The sequence below is a fragment of the Drosophila grimshawi genome, unplaced genomic scaffold (genome assembly GCF_018153295.1).
Source record: "Drosophila grimshawi isolate 15287-2541.00 unplaced genomic scaffold, ASM1815329v1 contig_44, whole genome shotgun sequence".
Lineage (NCBI taxonomy): Eukaryota > Metazoa > Arthropoda > Insecta > Diptera > Drosophilidae > Drosophila > Drosophila grimshawi.
Window position 1 is genome coordinate 18,709,552 of NW_025063240.1, and position 20,741 is coordinate 18,730,292.

The window sequence follows — 20,741 nt, forward strand, 5'->3', positions numbered from 1 at the left end:
CCGGAATGCTGCAAATTTTGTGGGTGCTGTGCAAACTTTTTAGGGGTGGAAACCCAAATGCTGATTTGCTGCCGAGCTGCTCCGTTGCAGCAGGATACAGCACGTAGCCGCAACAGCAGCTGAACATACATAAGGATCTCGGTTTTGGTTCGCTTTTGGTTTAGGGTGAATTTAGGTTGCTTACGAGATGCTCGCGTGTGCTGTTCGCTCTACCACTTTGTGTGTGTTTGGGTGTGTGTGTGTGTGTGTGTGTGTGTGTGCGTATGTGTACAAATGTTATGCAATCACACTAATGCGCAGTTTACGGTTAGCTGCAAATGCAACAGCCAAAAACATACGCCATCAGCAAAGCGCCTTTTATAAATGGTTGCCAGCATCACCCAGACAGAACATCATCATCAACTGTGGCCAGTAAATGCTTTGAGCATCGCGACCACACCTCTTTCCTTCCTCCCACAGCTCCGCGCCATAGCTAAGCACGCTTTATTAATTGTTTTTTACCACGGCACATTAATAAATAACATGACAGCTTCGTCAGGGGATTGGTTCCAAAAGGTAGGCAACGGTTTTTTTCATTTCTTTCTTCCTTGAAGACTTTTTTTTCTTGGCCATTTTGCTTCAATTATGTTGCAATTTGCATGCTGCGTAAAAAAAATCTTGCCCAAAATTGCCGTAAAATATTTTCCAGTTTTTTTTTCTCGTATTTCCATTTTTGGGTGCTGGTAAATCATTATAAATATTTTATGGTGTGCACACTTCATTACACATGGCCATATAGTTGCATGCAGGCAGCCAGTGTTGTAAGACTTTAAAATGCATGAAACCCTTGGAACGGAATGTTGCAATCTTAATGGGGCAAACTCTCGCTTGTACTCACTCCTGTGTACTTCCCGTTAAAGCTTAAGTTATACGCACATTAATTTTGGTCGACAGACAGCCCAGGCATTTTTCTTAGCACGGGCATCAACAAGGACCCCAAAGGAGGGGCTGCAAATAGGGGAGCGAACGTCGCCTTCAGCCATTCTACGAACTGTCGCCTGTCGCCCCATTAGAAGCACGCACAATGGTGATAATAAATTAAAAACGAAAGCTAATTTCTGTAATTGCCAACACAGCACAGGAAACAGCGAATCAACCTCAATGTTCTTCCCAATGTCGTGGTGACTCTGCCACGCTGTCTCCAACCACATCTATGCCCTGTGCCTGTAGTATTTTAAGGTATCTTAAGCTGCTACATACAAGCGATACAGTCTTTGATGACTGCTATAAATATTTGTGGTGTAAGAATTATATTCAACATTTAGTTTGTATCTACAGCAACTATCTTTCCATTTTTCATAGCCCATGCTTTAAATATTTAACTATATTGCTTTAAATGTTAAAATATTACTTAAAATTATAAAATCGTTGAAGCATATTGAAATACAAACATGGCAATATATTAATAATAATATAAAATATATGTTTAACTCGAATAAAAAAGTGTCTGCTTTTTCTGCCCATATTTACATAATAAAGATGGGCGGAAATATTTTTCAGCTAATAAAAAACAATATACATATATACATTTGTGTAAGTTCTTTGCTTTAATTGGCTTCCACATATTTTCTGCACATTTTTCATATTTAATTATTAAATACTAAATGTGCTTAGCAGTCGTCCTTTTTAAGTGTGTAATTTTTACAGAGCACATTTAAATCTCAACTTATTTCGCTCTAAACTTTAATTATACGGTTTTTTTTTATTTAACTTGCTGAATTTTTTATGGATTCATTTATTGTTTACAAATAATAAAACTAAATCAACAGATTAATAACTGAATGCACATTTTTATTAAGGCAATTAATTCAATACATTTTGCTTGCAAATATACAAATATTTAAACATAACTTATAGTTCTAGGTCAACTCTTAGTCGATCAGTTTGGGCTGCAGCTTGTTTACCAGTTGCCTCACGTTTGAAACCAGGGCCACAATCATGACGACAAAATGTCATTGACAATTGGGCTTGGAGCCCGCTTAAAGGCGTCAAGATTTACGAACTATTGCCGAGGTCCCTAGCAGCTCTGTCTCGCCCCCAGCTTCAGTTCAAGATGTTAGCGACGCACCCTAATGGCGCTTGTCAGCTCTGATTTTTACAGTAATTATATTGTATTAGAGAACTGACAGACTTGGTTGTTGGTTGTGCTCTGTTGTGTCGCTGGCGTTGTCATTGTCGCTCTTGGGTTGTTTTTGCCTGTCATTGGGTTCCTGTGAGCTTAAGAAAGTTGCACGTAATTAGCTGCATATTTTATGTAAATGGCAGCTCGAGCACAACCCTTGTCTAATTTTTAGTACATTCTGCGGCTTAAGCAACATAAAGCATCATAAACATTTATTGTGCAAAAACTCTATTTCGTTTTTAAACCGATTGTAAATAAGCATAAAATACGTATTTACAATAGATGTGCATACTTGTCTTAAGTATTAAGCAGTAGCAAAATATTTATTTAAGAGATAAAATTCATTAAAATCACATTTTTCATCCTATACTTCAATTTTCATGCTCGAAACATTTTATGAAAAAATGTCCAGAAAAATGCTTGAAGGCATGAGTTGCAATATTCAAAGCAGCATTAAATCGCAATAAAGAAAATGTGAAAAGAAAACCCAGCTTGAAAGATGCAAATATTTATTAAGGCTTTCGGAAGACTATTCAATTGAATGTTTTACTCACTGTCAACCGCATTTTGTCAATAGCATCCAAAACAATTTATTCCAGCTGCCAATAATAAATTCAATTTATTTATTAGCCATCAACAGATGTTCAAATCAATTTATTTCTAGAACAATGATTTTGTAACTTTGAAATGAAAAATAATTTCATTTTGATGTAATTGAGACAGTATCCTTAAGATGAGACTCGAAGTTACTTTAAACTAAATCTCTATTTAGTGAACAATGGAAATCAGTGTTAACAATTTAACAATGTACGTAAATTGGCATTAACAACATATGCTTCAAGTAGAATCTGTGCATAATCATCACTTAATCAAGACGCATGTGTCGAGCGTGGCATTTGAGACATCAACTGTACGCTGATTGCAACACCCGACGTCCAGCTAATTACATGGCTTATTTATGCACACACACACACACAAACATAGCATAGCATTGGTGAATTATGAAGTTGTAATTGAATACTGTAATTATGTATGGTCAAAATTGTAGCATTTAGATTATAAACTACTACCTGAAGCTGATACTGCTCTGGCTACAGCTTCTGATAGAATTTATGGACTGCGGGCAATTCTACCATTTCCAATTACTTGGCTTTGCATTTAAGCCACACAACGGTAGACAACGGCATTCTAACTGAAATTCGTAAACAATGCAAACAATGCTAGCAATGCAAACAATGCAATCGTGGTTTGCCTGACTGGCAACCTTTCCAAATGTAATTTGTAATTTGCACGAAGCTTCAATAATGCCCTGCATTATAAATATATTTCTTTATATATATATGCATCAAGCAAATTGTTTTGGCGGTTTTATGAAGACTTTAAAGTACAAGGCTATATATTTATCTTATGTCCATAGTATTTTATAACATGCAACGACCACATTTCGTAAGAGTCTATAGCAGAGTCGAAATAGGCTGGTTGGCCAAAAATATGCAGAAGGATTGCTGCGATTGGCATTAAATTAAGTTATGAGATACTTTCACATTGCAATGTATTGAAAAGCAGGAGAACAATTTGCAAAATTCCATCTGCTACGTGAATTTTCCCTGAATGCAATCTGTGGGATTAAGCGCCGGAGGGTAGAGAAATAGGCAGGTTGGTCATAGGGGTGTGTATGGCAGCGTCTTCATATTTTTAACTCTGACGCCTGCTACTGCGGCAACAACAGGCGCAACGGCATCAATTTGATTTGAATGCGTAATCGAAACGTATTGTGAGCGTCCCCATTTGCAATGCAGCCAAACATTCACGCACACACACAGCTACACTCACATACATATCGACACGCACATCAATTCATTTTTTTGCTGTGATTTGTGAAACGTGCAAAAATAATCGCTTGAAATTCAATTGATGACATGATTTGCTGGCGTCTGATGATGCATGTGCTGGCAGCAACCATTGCTGTGTCCGTGTGGCAGAGGCGACAAAAGGCGTGGCTGGCGTTTTTCATCAATCTTAGTGAAAATTGCAATTTTGTGGCGCATTGCATATTTGAGTGTGAATGCATAAGTGAGTAGAGTGAAGCAGCAGCCACATCAGCAATAGCAGCAGCAGCAACAAAATGCTGCATCAGCATCAACATGAGCATCTCTGGCGTAAACAAAAACAGTTTGCTAACCAGCAGGAATTTTAGATGAAAGTTGCCAGGCTTAGATATAAGGTACCACGCAGAAAACAAAAATTAAGCTGTACCCAAGAAGAACCCAGGCTCCATAAAAACAGCAAACTTTAAACCTGAGCAATTCAACAAAAATAAAGCCTGTAGATATGCATATAGTCCAAAAAGACTTAAGGGATAGACAAACTTTTAATCTTCAGCTTAGAGTAGTAGAAAACTTGAAGACAGAACAAATAGAATAACAAGCATAGCATTTCTTACAATGATACAGGGTATTAGCGTATTGTGAAAAACAGAAGCAGAAGCTGTCGTCACATTTAAGGGCAATCTTTGGTCAGTGATATGTGCGCGTGTGTGTGAGTATACATGTGAACCTGCTTATATACACACACACACACACACACACATGCATACCATTAAAGAAGGCAGACCGCAGCGCAACAAGCGAAACACAAAAACAACAATAGCAAAGAATGAAGAAAAATACGAAATTGCAAGAAACGAACGCTCGAAAATCGACGTTCAGAAAATGAAACGAAATGTGAAGCGAGCCATGTGCGCCTGACATGGTGTGTGTGTTAGGGGCTGCATGAATTGCAATTGTTGTTGAAAGCATTTGCATGTCACTCGTTTGCGTTGTGCGCACCTGTATTGGCGTTGACAACGTGGGTAACTCCCAACACCATTGCACCACCGCACCACCCACTGTTATATACGGGCACTAACGTAGTATTTAATGCAGCCTTTCTATATGCATGAGTTTGAGTGAGCCCAGTGGGTTTGCTGGCCTGGCCTGGCCTGGCCGGGCCATTGTTCTGTGTGTTTGGGTGTGGAGGGTTAAACTGAAAATGAATTGCGAGCGCCACAAGGCAAGAGGCAATTGGAGATTGTAACATATTGCACATACGCCACATGTGCCCAGCGAGCATTTAAAATGATAGCCAATGCCAAGCCACACCACGACCACAACCATTGGTAATTTGAAGTTTTCGTGCTTCGGACAGTTCAACCGGAAGATAAGCAAAGCTCTGCAAAGTTTCTAGCAAACACAATATGGTACGGAGTAGTAAAATAAAACAAGAACACAACTCGGGCCAAGGTTAGACAATATGCCAGCGCTCACAAGTCAAACACCTTGAGACGAGCGGTTGGCAGCGTTTAAGTTGTTGCAACACACACAAAATTTGCACAATGCATGCGATTTGCATTACGCTTGGCCGCAGCCAGAACTAACTCCGCAAACTTTTTGCCAAGGCTCTGACGATGCATAGCCTGGAAATCGGTAGAATATTATGGTAGCCAGAGACTGCAAAAACAAAAGGTAAATGCAGCACATCACCGCTGCACCACGGCACCACTCCCCTACTCTCCTGCAACTTATAAATATGTAAATAAGTAACAAAGTTGCCAGTCGGAAATGATCCAGCAGGCAGCAGGCATCAACCAGTGGATAACAGTCAGAGCAACTGGAGGGTTGACAGAGGGCGACAGCCCCAGATGAGATGAAGTCAGAAAGTTAACAATATGCTTGACATGGCTCATGGTTCGGTAAGCGTTGTAAAAGTTGACGGCTCAGTCTTACAGTTTACCACTGCAACAGTGTGTCCTGTTGGCACAGGTTACGCTTGTCGCACAGTGGCAAACCACTTGCAACAATCACAAACAATCAGAAAGAAATGCAGTGTCGACTCAAAAATCGAGCTATTCTAGATATTGAACCATGTATAAAAAGTATTGCTTTTGAAAATCGGTTCAGTTTTGAGAGAATTATGGTAATGGACTCTTAAGTAATATTTCTTACCTGAACTTAGACCGAAAATTGTGTGTAGTATTATTATAGAGGTAAGAGAAAGTATTATTTTAGAAAACCGGTTAAAATTTGCCAAGATTTAACAATTTTTCTAATAAATTTCCATTTCTTTTGCACTTTACAAGAGTCGTTTAAAACTCAGCATAATTTGTAACTATTTGAATCGTGTATATTCCAATTCCTTATCCATTGGAACGCTCGACATAAACTTAAAAAAAAAATCACATTTGCAGCCACTGTGAATCCCAGTAGGGAGAGGAGGAGAGTGGGTGGCATGCCGCAATAGCAGGTGATGCATTGTTGCTCTTGGCTGCACATGGCAAATCAAATTATGTGCCACAAAAAATTAAAATGGTTGGCAACAGTTGCTCAAGTTTTCATCAGTAAATTCACTCCACACATTCACTTGCCGCAGGATTTGGAGCAGGAGTGCCAAGGAAGGGGGGGGGGGGGGGGTGTGGTATGGCGAATATATCACTTGAATCTTACCCCTTGTTCCGCGCATTTAAATTAATTAAAAGGTTGTCTGCTTCTGGTCGGGTTGGATTCGGTTTGGGTCTGTAGTCTGGGGTTCGGTCTGGTCTGGTGCTGAGCCTGGTTACTCATCGTCGTTATCGTCAGTGCGTTGTCATCGCATCAAGTTTTTCAACAGGCTGTATGGTGCATGCAACATCCTGCTTCGCATTCTCATCGCGCTTAGCTGGATTTGGTTTTACAGTTGGCACGCACAAAGACAAAGCCCTGAAACACATGTATGCCGTCAAAGCAAATTAGAGAGCTCTTAAGGACGCACTCAGCTGCCACCCAACACCCATCCAATGTGCACTTTTTTTCCCCTACGGTTTTCCACTTTGAATTTATGTGGCTTTAAAATTAAATGCGATTCATGCGCATAATATTTTTGCTACCAGTTGTGCGTAACAAATGTTCATTTGGGTGGATTCTTTTTCGTGTTCTATCTGCTTAATCTTAAATGCAAATAAAGGGAGCAAGCAAATTGTATTTATTTATCGCTTACTCTCGTTGCTCGGCCAGCACCTAACAAAAAAGAGAGGAAACAAATTGCAAATGTTTGGCCAATGCCAAAGCGCCGCAAAGTATGCAAAGCAGATTCCACTAACACCTTCAGAATTCTACACATATGTGTGTGTGTGTGTGTGTGTGTGAGGGTCATGATGACAATTGTGCAAAAAAGCATTTTACCAAAACTGAAACGAGCCAAGCAAAGTGGAAAACCAAAGGACAATAAAATGTTGTAGACAAATCTTATCAACTACTCGTTTACTCTCTGATGTTGTTGTTGCTGCTGCTGTTTTTGCTGTTTGTTGTTGTTGCTTTTGTTGTTGTTCTTATTGTTGTTGTTGTTATTATTATCCTCTTTGCTTGTACCATTATAATGTTTCTATGGTGTCTCTCTATCGCCTAACAATGCCCTCAGCTTTAGGCTCTTCTTTGCCAGCTTGTTTGCACCGGACATGCATCAGGGCTTACCTACTCATACACTCATACACTCACACACACATTCACTCGTACACTCGTACACTAATTCGGTCATTCCGTCAGTTAGTGATTCATCCATTCACTCATTTGCTCATGTATTCATGTGCACAATTTACTGTGTACGACTTATTGTTTGCCAGGCATTGTACAGTGCTTTTAATACTCTTACAAAAGGTCTTAAATGTTTGGAACAACGGTTAAGATACAAGTGATATACTCGTATGTAGAAATATATATATCTGGAGATTAGCTCAACTTTTAATTCTTTCCATTTGTTTGTACAACATGTTAGTTGACTGTTTCATTAAGGAGAGTTAAAGTTTAAATATATTTTATTCTTTCCTCTTTTCAATTATATATATATTCTTATTCAGCTTAGCTTTGATTCTTCTTGAGGTTGACTCAGCTAACTATATTACCTAAGAGCCATAAAATAGTTTTCTGTTTTATTGTCATGATTTCAAGTTTAAATATCTTTTATTATTTTATGTTTTCTAAAGTAGATTTATCGTATGCTTTCGCTTTGTGAAAAACATTTTCATAACTATTTGATTGTATCAAAAATCCCGAAAAGTGTACTTAAAATTCGTCGCACCCTAAAACTAACTATTATTTCTTATTTCCATTGTTGCTGTTGTGCCGCTTTTCGAATATTTACGCTCCATTGTTTGCCGCTCAGGCGGAAGCATAAAATTGTTTGCTAGATAAGAGAAAGAGACATATCATCGACTAAAATGTTTTTCCTGTCCTTGCTGTACGCGTTCTGCCTCTCTCTCAGTCTCTCGCACTCCTCATTTCACTTTCTCTCTCTCTCTCTCTATGCCTAGCAAAAAACAATGAGTATTCAATGATAGTTTTTGTTGTGGCATTTCTTTTTATTGGTGCCTGGTAAAGTGTTGCCTATAATCCGGCTTATATGAATATCTGTATCTAACTTTATTTGTGTGTGTGTGTTGTGTGTTTTGCATGGGTTAACCATGGCTGCAGCTGCAGGACAATTAGAGAAATGATTTTCCAAAGCGATTGCTCCAATAAGAAAACAATAGCCTAAAAGGTAACCGAAACAGTTATGGCCATGACACGAACTTCAGCTCTTGGCCAAAAGTCTTTTGCATAACTTTAAACCGTTTTTTACTCACTGGTCTTGTTATTCTGCTTGTTGCTATTGTTGTTGCCGTTGTTACTGCTGTTTCTACTGTTTTAGCTCAGTGGCGCCGTCGTGTCTGGTAGTCGCGGCACTTTGAAATTTATGGTTCATTGAATGCGCATGAAAAACAGTCAGACAAGTCGAACATCAGAAGGGGAGCAGGCAACGCATACCAATTGTGGCCGAATGTTAAAAACAAGAGAATCGAATTTATTTCGCTAAAGAAAAACAACAAGTACAGCAACAACAAGAAAATATCGAGTGCCAAGTGGCAGTGACATTTTTGCGTGACATTTTCTTAACTTATGCGAAGTATCAAATGAAAAACAGCTGCAATTGCAACAATAACAAGTACAAACGAGATGACATCCATATAAATATTTGTACAGCTAAGGAAACGGAGTGTGGGTGGCGCTGTGCTATTCACGCCATGGGAAAATGTTACAAAGAAGGGTGAACATAAACAATAATCCAAGGAAAACCAGCACGGAAAACTTCAAAGAAAATTCAAAGCAAAATTAATCATTTAAAGTAGAAGAAGTTGACATTGAATAAATGAGCACTTCTAATGGGAGTTATGGAAAAGCATATTTTATAGAAGTTTTTCCAAGAATTTCACCTCCATTCAGATCACAATTGTTAGTTTCCAGCTTTTCAGTTGTAGAAGCACTTCGCTATTGTGTGCCGAAAAAATCACTTTGTGACCCTTAATAAGTTTACAGTTTCCCTTGAAACGCCCTACGTCCTGGCCTTTACTGCAAATGGCAATTTGCGCATTTTCGGTATCAATAGAAGTGAAGGACTCTAAGTAAATAAATAACACTAACGAAGCAGCAGCAGAAACTACAATTCCAACAAAAGCCAGAGAAACTACATCAGCCAATTTCATAACGAAGACAACGAGTTGAGTTTAGGAAAATGTTCAAATGGTCGTTTTTCAGTTATCCTTAAAAATGCTCTCTATTTTGTCGGTAGGGTGGAAGAAGACTCTATTTCAGTTTGTATTTGTTTATTTATTTATTTGTACTATTTGTTATTCATTTATTTGCTTTTCCTTCGTGCACTCATTGCGGGATGTGGGGAGGGGCAGGGCGGGAATGTCCAGCGGGGTATTTCGCTTCCTCTCTTGTGCCGTGGCAGCCATTTTGAAAGCGAACGCCTCGGGTTATGCTACAGTTATTTTGCCAGCCAATGTCGCAGCTGCTCCGGCAATTAAATAAGGCGAACGTAAATAAATTTAATTATTTTTACAATTTACTGACGAGCCCAGCCGCAAAGAAAGCCCAACAAAAGTCAGCCCAAAGAGAAACAATCAACTTTTGCCAAGTCTCCCTTTCAACGCCTCCTTGCTCCCCCTTCATCAATGCACAGTGTTAGCCTTTGAGCGTTTGTTTATTTGGCCATGAGTGTAAAATGAGAAACTACCAATACATATATATAGAAAATGAAAAGAAACGCGATCGTGTATCAGTTAACAAGACAGTCGCAAAAATTGAAAACTAATTGAATTTTGGTATAAAAAAAGAAGCAAATTGCGAAACTCGATTCAAAGCGCTGCCAGCGACAACTGAGTGGGTGTTAGAGTGTGCCTGAGTGTGTATTGAGTGTGTGTTTTGCGAACTTTTACTTTAGCTTGCGGTTGAAATGATAGGCACGTGTCAGTTCAGTTAAAAAAGCAACCCTGATCAGATCAACGTCAAAAAACAATTCAAAGCAAGCTGTCAATAAGTAACGAAATATTATACACAAACCCAAATTTAATTTTAATGAAATCAATTCGAATAAGGTGAGAAACAAACAACACACACAAGACGATAGCCTCAAAATCATATGCCAGACAATTTCATAAAGTATAAAAACATATACCCCAAAGAACTGGAGCAATCAGTCTGTGGTTATTAAATTTGCTATTAAACAAACCGCAATATAAATGCTATTTCTCTGATGTTGTTGTTGTTGCTGTTGCTGTTTTGATCAACTTTTCAGCTTTATTGCAAACTTCAGAACAGAGGCAAGTTCTTAAGTGGCCAAGTGGTAAAAACAACAACAACTACAGAAATAATAACAATAACAACAGCAACAAAAAGATTCAACATCAAAATTAATAAAGCGAAACTTTATTCGCAACTGCAAATCAAGTAACTAACTCGACCAAAAGCATTATGGCTAAATTACTTTTTATGAGTTTATTTCCTTTTCAATACGAAAAATACGAAAACGCATAAAAAATAAATACATTTATATATATATATATAACGGTTTCATAAGAAACGTAGCAAAATGGATGAAAAAATATTTCCCATTTCCTCGCAAATAAAAAGCCACTCACATCAATGAATCGACGAAACAAAACTTGAGTCAAGCCAGTCAGCAAAGTTAGTTAGCGCATGGAGTGGTTGACTCGATGAGTGTTCGTTAGTGGCTAAAATCGTTGGGCAGCAGCCACCGCCGACCAGCAAATTGCGGCCTCTTGACTATGTCAAGTACCTGATGATTTTTAGCTGCCTCGCCGGTGGTCATTGATGAAATTACAACATTAGCAAACTAATCGCAACCACTTTAGATGCCAGCAACGTTCTACGTTCTACTGTTCCCTGCCAGCTGGAGGAGGCAATACAAATGTCTGGGCTCCCTTAACTGAAGCCTGTCGAATGAAAAAAAAGTAAAAGTTAACAGCAGAAAGCAAAAGCAAACAAACCAATAACACGCTAAAGTTGGGAATTGTATTTCAGCGTTCTGGTTTACAGCAAAAATTGTGGAAGAATCGAGTACAGCTGAAAATAAAGCAATTTCGAGAGGTGTGCATGAGCCAAACGAAACGAAATGAATGAAATGAAATGAAATGAAATTCATCAATAAATTTCCGTAGGATCAATGCGAAGTCGTTTGCCATAAATAGAGCTCAGCTCAGGCTGGCATTATACATTGACAGATGCTTTGGCCTCGGCTTCAGCTGGGGGTAGATTTAGTTGCGGAAATTGTTTGTATCAAGTAAACATTGCAGCGGAAATGCTCTGCTTAATATGTTTGTTTGTATGTATGTGTATGTGTGTAAGTATCTGTGTATGTAAGCATCTGTGTATGTTGTTGTTCAAAGGATGCTCTGGCGCTTTGAGCAGCACAATTCACCAACGACAATCGCTCAAATTCACGCTGCTAAAAGTTCAATGAATGTAGATACAAATACATTTATACTATCAGCAACTTTCTCTCTGTGCTGTTGTGTTTGAGTTTCGAGTGTATTTGAAGCAGGCACAATTGCGACTCATGCGGCAGCGCGTAAAGTGCACTCGTGGGAATTCTCAGCCATTCAACAGCAGCAGCAGCAGCATCAGCAACAAGCAGACACCAGTCGAAAAAATGCCCCAAACCATATTTGTATGTGGAAATGGGTGACTCTGGGTGTGTGTGTGTGTGCGGGTGTGTGTGTGTGTGTGTGTGTGTGTGTGCGGGTGTATGTATGCGTGTAAGTGCGTCTCACTCACGTACGCAGTCACTAAACGCCACACCAATAAACAGAAAAATGTGTAATCACTGCTCATCAATTGGTGGCAGCAGCTACACAGCAACAAATGTTAGGCAGCTTACAAATATTGAAGTAACTTTTGAAGTTGTATTTTATAAGATATTAGATATGACAAAGAAAGATTTATCAATTATATTTAATTTATTTATATAGAGCAAAGAGTGACTACAATGAGAAACTAATAGTGAATTCGTGCTCAGCTTTAAGTATTTAAAACAAAGTCTGTAGACACAAAAAATATTGTTATCTTTACGACAAATAATTCAGTAAAATTGAAGTACTAACAAATTTTCAACAAAGCACTTGATTAACTTCATAATTTTGTAAGCTGACAAATTGGACAATTGACAACAGCATGGGACTTTCTCCTTTCTCCATTTTGGGTTGTGTCTGATCAACAGGACCATTATGTTTAATTGCTCTGCACCGTAAAGTTTGGTGCTATAAACATTTTAACTAAGCCTATAAACTGTTCTAATAGACGTCATCAAAGCGTTTGCATGATTTACGGCCCACTCCGCATACGCTTCACTTTTTTCTTACAATGTACCATAAAAATGTACTAAAACTGAGAGACATGAGGTACCACATGGGAATATATATATCTATATATATATATATACATATATATATAGATGTATACATATTAGTATTTGTGTATATATAAAGCGTTTCAGTAATTGAGAAGCAGACCCAACTCCCAATTGGAGCTTAATCAATACCCAAATCATATTGCACAGGCAAGCGGACAACAACAATGAGTGGTAAGAGAGCAATGCAATATAAATATTTGACGTGTGAGAATGTTTGGCTTTTATGGCTACCCCAGAAGCAGCTGAAGCAGCAGCAGCAGCAGCAGGCAGTCGGCAGCATCTCGAGAGGAACAAAGTGAGTTGTTTAGCAGGCGACATAACAATTGCAGATTTAGTGAAATTGCTTTTACTCCACGCCCACAACTCCTGAGAGTCCAACTGGAATGCGTATGCGAGTGTGAGTGTGAGTGTGAGTGTATATGTGTGTATGCGTTTGTGCTTGTCATCGTGTTGTAATCAAATGGAACTCGACGCATAATGGCGCAAATTGCGCTTTTATGTAGGCTGTCGAATTGTGAGTTCCCCGACCTCAATTCCTCTCTCTTCGAGCACTTTGTGCAACGCATCTGTCAAAATGGTTAAACACTCGCCTATGTTAGACCATCTGGAAGTTGGTAACACCCACAAATTAGCACCACCGTCCCCGCCAGCACCCACACTCACGCGCACTGCTGTTCGGCTACCAAATTGAAAATGAAATGTGGCACGTAGAGAGCATCGCATGCGGTTCATTGGTAATTCATTTATGCGCACATTTGCTTTTGGCCCGTCTGTCTGTCTGTCTGTCTGTCCACAACTCGGCTGCAGGTGTTTCGCATAAGAAATGGCTTCCATCGATATAGCGTATAGCGCCGACATTACACGTAATTTATACTTTTTGGCAGCCACTTTGGCCTCGCCAGGTTCTTTTGGGGCTAGGGGCTAGGGGCTTGGGAATCGGGGCCTGGCCAGTCCACCATGCCAAGCACGACTTGACGTCATGATAATGTATCGAATTCATTTTCCACTTGTTTGGTTGCCACCCACACACGCAGACAGACGCACACATACACATACATACATACATACGTATATTACCTGGTGCAGGAGTTCAAGTCTCTGCTAACAATTTTTTTGTTGTAGCTTTATTCACGTCTTTTCATGCCAGCAGCGTTTTGTTTGGCAAATATCAAAAACGCTTTCGACACATTCCACATTCATACTCAATTACCTACGTGGCAACCCCAGCTGCTGTTGCCCACTTGGCAGAGTGCTCACTGTACTTTTTTATTTGTATATAGGTATACATATTTACTATACTTCTCTTTTGGGTATATTGTATACATAGTTTTGGTTAACTTTGAAGCGCACTGCACACACAGTGTCATTAAAAGTATAGGGTATTTGCAAGTCTATTCACTTTAACTGTTTTTTTTTTTTGTAAGCACTACGCGAATTGTGCAATTTTTGTTTTATGGCTGAGAGTGTGTTTCTGTTTGAGTTTGCTGGCCAGCCAAACAACGTTCAATGACTTGGCCCAGGCCAAAAAGTTTGTTGCAAATATTTGACCATCGACCGCGCACAGGCAACCAAACCACTCAACTTCAGGCAGAGCCCTATTACACCCCAACCTCTTCTGCTCCTAGTACTGCCCCTGCTCAACCCATCTATGTTGGCTTATTGCCGAGCGGGCTGGCACGTTTGCTTTACGCTACTCGTTGAATTTCATTCCAATGCATTTATTTATTTGACTTCTTTTTGCTCTACTGCTGCCTGGACAAATACAACTTTGGCACAAATATGTCCAATTTCTATGTGTGTGTGTGTGTGTGTGTGCATGTATGTGTGTAAACTGTGAATACTGTTGACCAACTTCAAAATATTAATAATAAAATTGCTTTAATGGAGCGTCGTTCAACTCTCGTAAATTCGACTTTGTATAATTTTCAAATCACAATCGCATTCGCCCAGTCGAGCAATTCACATTTTTCGCTTATGCATTGCAGCCACATAAATAATATTTAGGTTTCACCTAATCAATCATAATCAATCTGAAAATATGCACAGAAATACGTGATATATTGAAAATCACTGCTATTAGAATTTGTCAATTGATTAAGGACAGCATTGAATATTCTATAAATGGAAATAGGCGTGTTAATCTAACTTTGGCAATGCTACAAAAATAATGTAAAAGTTGTGTTTAATATGTAGTATGTATTAATTTTTATTAAATCATAGATTTCAAACAAAGATTCCATAAACTTTTTGACCATAGTTGAGCTGCTGACATATAAATTTAAGTTCGGATTTCAAAATACGTCGCAAGCATTTTGATTTATGTTGATTTTGGAGGCGTTTTCTTCAATGAGTTATAAAGTTATCAACTCAATTATAGTATTTTCTTCCAGTGGGTTAAAAACTTTTTGAAGTACTTGTAATGATGGTTTAGATATATTAAAATTCTAACTTTTCCTTGGCACATTAAGTATACCATATAATTTATATTATTATTATCTTCAATACAATATGTTAGCACTCCAAATTAATTAGACTTGCCTTAAATAGAGTATATTGAGTTAAATCATTAGACTCATTTCATTCAAGTCTTAAAATTTGCAGAGCATTCAGTTGGCAATTTTCTTCATTCGCACTTCTTCATGCTGTTGCTGCTCCGATTTATTCTCTTTTTTAGCAGTGCTTTCAAAACACACAAATCCACTCAACAAAACTGTTGGCGTCTCCAACGCTGATTGATATATTGACCGATTGATTGATTGTTGGCCAGCTGCCTACATGGGGCGTGGTGTATAGGAGTTTGTTGTATTAAAAGCGTTGGTCGTGCTAATTAAATTGACATTCGCCTGCTGGCTACTGACTGCTGTGAACCGCACTTTTCCATTTAGACAATTGACCTCCCACGAACACAAACACACCTGTGCACATCTAAACGCTATTAGTAAATATATTTACTATAGAAATGTAATTTAATCGGACACCGAAGTCAACTGTCCCAATAAACAACAACAAAAAAAAGGTCTCTATAAAGCGGAAACTGCTGTCATTGTTGTCAATGTTTGTTTTTGTTGCGCTTTAATTATTTTCACGCCCACCTGGCACGCCCTTGAACGGAAATTGCACAGTGTCGCCGTCGGCAATCCTCCATTTTTCATTTTCATTTCGTTTCATTTTGTCTTATTTTAATTGAATTTTGAAATATGCGTTGACCGTGTTTTTTTTTGTATTTTTGCTGCAAATGCAATTAATTCGAGCATTTTTTGAATTGTTCCATTCACAAGTTCGGAGTTATTTGTTGCTGTATGGTTGCAATAAATTTACTTCACTTTAAGCATAAATCAAATAAATTTAACACGAGATATTTGCTGCGCAAATTGTTAATTAAATCATTTGTAGTTTTTGTTTTTCAACAGTTGGCCTTAATCAGGTATATAGTTATTTTTTATTAGCATGTTTAAGTCGTATTAATCTTTTGCTTTCGCACAACTAATCCACCCATTAAATTTGAACATCAATTTACAAATTTGTTTGGCGCACGTGACGTATGCGCAATTTGCATACTTTTTTTATATACAGTATTTGATATGCCCGCACGAAATTTAAATGTTTTATAAGTTAGCCATTTTCTCGTTTTATTGTTTTATCCTGTCCAAACACAAAGCATTCTCTGTGTAGTTTTTGCATTTCTTTTTTTACGTATCCCAGAAAATGCTGCAGGCCAAACTTTTTGCCTGCCCAATTTTATTCAATTTCAACTGATGAAATTCAATAACAACTGCCCAAAAATAGTTTTAATTGCTATTGAGGCACTGTTGGCAAGTTTAAATAAATAATTCTTTAAATTTCAAACAGTTTATTATATGTTCAATAGTCAATTCCAATCCTATTATTAGCTTATGCCTATTTTGTTTCACATTTAAAATGTACAAAACTTTCTGAAGTGCAACAATAATAGATGTACACAGATACTGAATTCTACTGCTTTCAGTTATATTATTGGCTTCTAAATTATGTAGTTCCTCGAGCAGACATACAAAAGCTTGAATCGTTCATTTTCGTTTCGTTTCGTTTCGCTAGTTCTCACAACTCTATCAGATTTGGTTCACTTTGCATGCATGCAATTTGCCATTTGCAGATACATATATATATATGTATATATATATATATAATGTATATATTTGTAGTTGCTCAACTGTAGCATTCGAAATAAGATATGTGTGCATGCATGCAAGTTCTTGCCTTTGTAAATGGCGACGACATCGCCCCACCACGGGGCGTATACGCAATGTTATTATATTAAATTGAATATGGCAGTGCATATAACTTTTTGCGGTAACTTTGGCCCGCTCGACAAAACTACAGCAAAAGTTTTGTGTGCAGAAACTAATTGTTAATTGAAACAAAATCCCGGCCGTTTGGTGCGGTTCCAACACAAGGACCTGCCTGGAGGGCGGCCAAAGCATTTGCCGTCAAACAAATGCCAACAATTACCTATGGCAACAATAAAAGCGAAAAACTTAACTTAACTAAAAGTCTCTGTCCAAACGCTGCCCGCTGGCATAAATAAAGTAAATGGGCAGGGGGAAAGTCTATGAATTTTTCGGGCAGGGTTTGGTTGAGGTACTTACCGCTCAGTACAATAACTACGAGTAACAGCAGCCAAGCCACGCAGATGCTCTGGGCCATTTGGAGCGGCATGATGGCGGTGGCGATGGCGATGGCGTTGATGGCAGCACCAACGACAGGAACAACAACCGGAAATGCAGTAAGCCCTGCTCCTCGCCGGGACTGGGGCCTTACTGGACGACGGTACGACGTTCAAGGATACGAGGCTGGGCGAGTTGCTTTTGTTTTATGTCTGTCTTTGCGTGACTCTGCTGACAATTTCTATGCTGGCAGCAATAACCAAGTTAGCAGCGTCATCATCAACATCAGCAGCAGCTGCAGCAGCAACGTCATTATCGGCTTTCTCTTTATTAACTTGGCCAATTGCCAGACGGGCACAAAAGGCAACTCTGTTATGACCCCGGGCAACGTCGTTTCGCTGTTTGCCTTTTCTATTGCCCGGCTGCTGTTTTACGTGGCTGCAAAGAGTATCAGAGAGCGAGAAAGAGAGGGATTAGTATATGTATGAGTGAGATAGAGCAGCAGTTAAGTTCTGTTAGTGGACTGACACGAAAAGTATTGCTGCGACAAAGATGCTTAAAGAGTAGGTAAGCAGCTGAAAATGAGAGGTGGCAAAAGACCAGCTGAATTGATGGCATGTAGCAGCACAAGCTCAAGTAGCAGCTGCCACAAAGTCAAATCCACTCATTGACACGCCTCTGCCACGCTGCTTGTTAAATGACAAACAAGTACATATAACACAGAGCTCGAGTCGTCATTGGTCGACTAGCAAATACCCAAGCTTAGCAACATTTGTGTTTTTCAATTTAAGTGACTAACCCTAACTAAAAAGACTAAAAAGATTCAGTTTTGGCAAACTGTCAACTAAAAATGTAGTATTGTTAAACACTTCATAAACCGGTGATGCATTTAAAAATCGGTTGAACTTTGACAAAGTTATGGCAGTCGGAAATTTGAACCAATACGCAAAGTTTTCAAACAAGTCTCGTCAATTGATGTCTCCACAAGGTTTAATACGAACTCGAGAACTTTTGCCAGTTACATAAACCTACAGAGCTTCAAGCTATCTTCTTCACAAATCTATAATGATTGCAGGGTATAAGAACTAAATTCGAAAAAGCGGAAATGAGAGTAAAACGATAATGACGAAACGCCGTTTTCGTAATGATATGGCCATTGTGGCACCACTTGCCATTTATTTTTCTATTACACGATTTTTGGCCAGGGCCATAGTTAGCCAGCAGCAGCAGCAGCCTTGCAATTTAAATTGCCAAATAGTTACTTATTTTCACTTATCTGGCTAACTACAGCCCCCACTCTCTATACACAACCATATCCGGCTTAGAGTTTAAAGCGTAATTAAGGTAATTGTTGGCACCCCTCTGCCATTAGACCCCGCACCAGATCCACTCTGATTATGCACCATTATCCATTTGAATGTGCAACGGAACGCTCGCTGATCGATTCTGTGGCATTTATGTGAGAATAATGAGAGTCGGGCATATTTATTACGCATACGGCATGTGCACACACGCGCAGCTATACAATTTCTATTCCCGGCGAACATTTCGATTTTTTTTCGAATTTATCTACTATCTGGCTGCCATTATTTGCCATTTGGTTGCGGCAATGTGCATAATTTTAATGCATAGATATTATGTGCTCGTCGTCTGTTCATGCAAATTAAACCATGCCCCCCGTCCCTCTTCCCCTTCACTCTTCACTCTCCTGGCTTTGACTGTGCACTGTACTTAATATTGGAAAACGGAAACGGCGCAGCAAAAAAAAAAATGGGAATTTTATTATTGTTAGCAATTGGTTTATGTTTGTGTATGGCGTCAACATGTGTGTGTGTTTGCGTTGGTGTGTGTGTGTGTGTGTGTGTGTGTGTGTGTGTGGGCCAGACTTCAGACTTCGGAAAGCAATTTGCCACGCACTGTCAGTGAAGTTGAACGCGCTGGAACATTTCTAATTTTCAGCTACGAAAAATTTATACAATATAAAAAGGCCCAGCCCAAAGGCAAAGTAACAACAACAAAAAAAGAGAAACGAAGAAAAAATATAAATACATAAAAAAAATGTGAGAAGAATCAGCCATACACAAAAATTTACATAAAATTCAACTCGTATGCATGTAATTCGTAGCAGACAAAAGCTTTGCTTTTACTTTTACTTTTTTTTGTTGTTGTTTTTACTGAATTCTCTCTCTCTCTCTCACACAGAGCAATAATCAAAAAATACTTTGCGTTTTTCGTTGGAAATCTATAAATGACCTTCACTTCAAGGATTTTATGTTCAAATACAAAATTGCTTTCAATTTCGTTCGCAACATGAAACATTACAAATTTGGGCTAATTGAAGTCGCATTAGCTTTAAGTAATAATAAGGGAAATTAAATATAAAAGAAACTGTTTAAGTGATTGAAATTCATGTACAATTTGTTCAGAATAAAAAGAGTTTGAAAAACAGCTGAACGAGCTCTCCAAGGAGCTTAAAATCATAAAGCATGTGTTCAAGTAAATAAGTATCATAAGCAAGTATTTGTTGGCCGTAATAATTAACAACGCTCTGAGAGAGGGATTTAAGAATCAGTCAAATGATATGCCTAATAAGCTTAAGCCCCATTAAGCACAATGCTGCGAAATTAACAAGCATTAAATATCTTTATACAATATAAAATAAATATAATGTAGCATATAGCGCAACAATCGCGACGTAAAAATTAACGGATTAACGCCATATTTGCATAAACAGCCAGACAGAGAGCCGCCAGGCACCGAGCGGTTGATGGGCGTCCCAAAAGGTCGTGCGTATACTTAATCTGTCAGTAAGAGTTCAAAGTGCATTTGGCGGGGCTCTTAACCGATTTGTACTCTGGCATTTTTTGCATCTTTCATAATTATTCAAAGGCTGGCAAGCACTGAATAGAAACAATAGCAGTAGCAGACAGCAGTCAGCAGACAGCAGCCAGCAGCAGAAGGCAGCAACAACATGAGTAGCAAGAAAATTTATATAACATTATAAAGCAATTTGCAGTAAATCACCAAAAGTGCGGCACGCGTGTTTATAAATCACAAGCAGCTCTCAGTAACCAGAAGAACAGAACAGCCCAACAAAATCCAAGCAAGCAACACCAAGCACGGCTCAATATGGCAGTCTGTTGGCAAAGCAAAAATCGAAATGAATAATTAATACGTCG

The 20,741-nt window shown here is 38.6% G+C and overlaps 1 protein-coding gene across 2 annotated transcripts in view; it reads right to left on the reverse strand.

Annotated features, from left to right (window-relative positions):
- The window catches only part of LOC6557358 (junctional adhesion molecule A), a 90,814-nt gene that overhangs the window by 43,940 nt on the left and 26,133 nt on the right, over window positions 1-20,741 (reverse strand). For both annotated transcript variants that reach the window (XM_032743130.2, XM_001983703.2), the window contains exon 2: window positions 17,545-18,000. In XM_032743130.2, coding sequence (XP_032599021.1) covers window positions 17,545-17,614 — 70 coding nt within the window. In that variant the 5' untranslated portion in view covers window positions 17,615-18,000. The remainder of the gene's footprint in view (window positions 1-17,544; window positions 18,001-20,741) is intronic.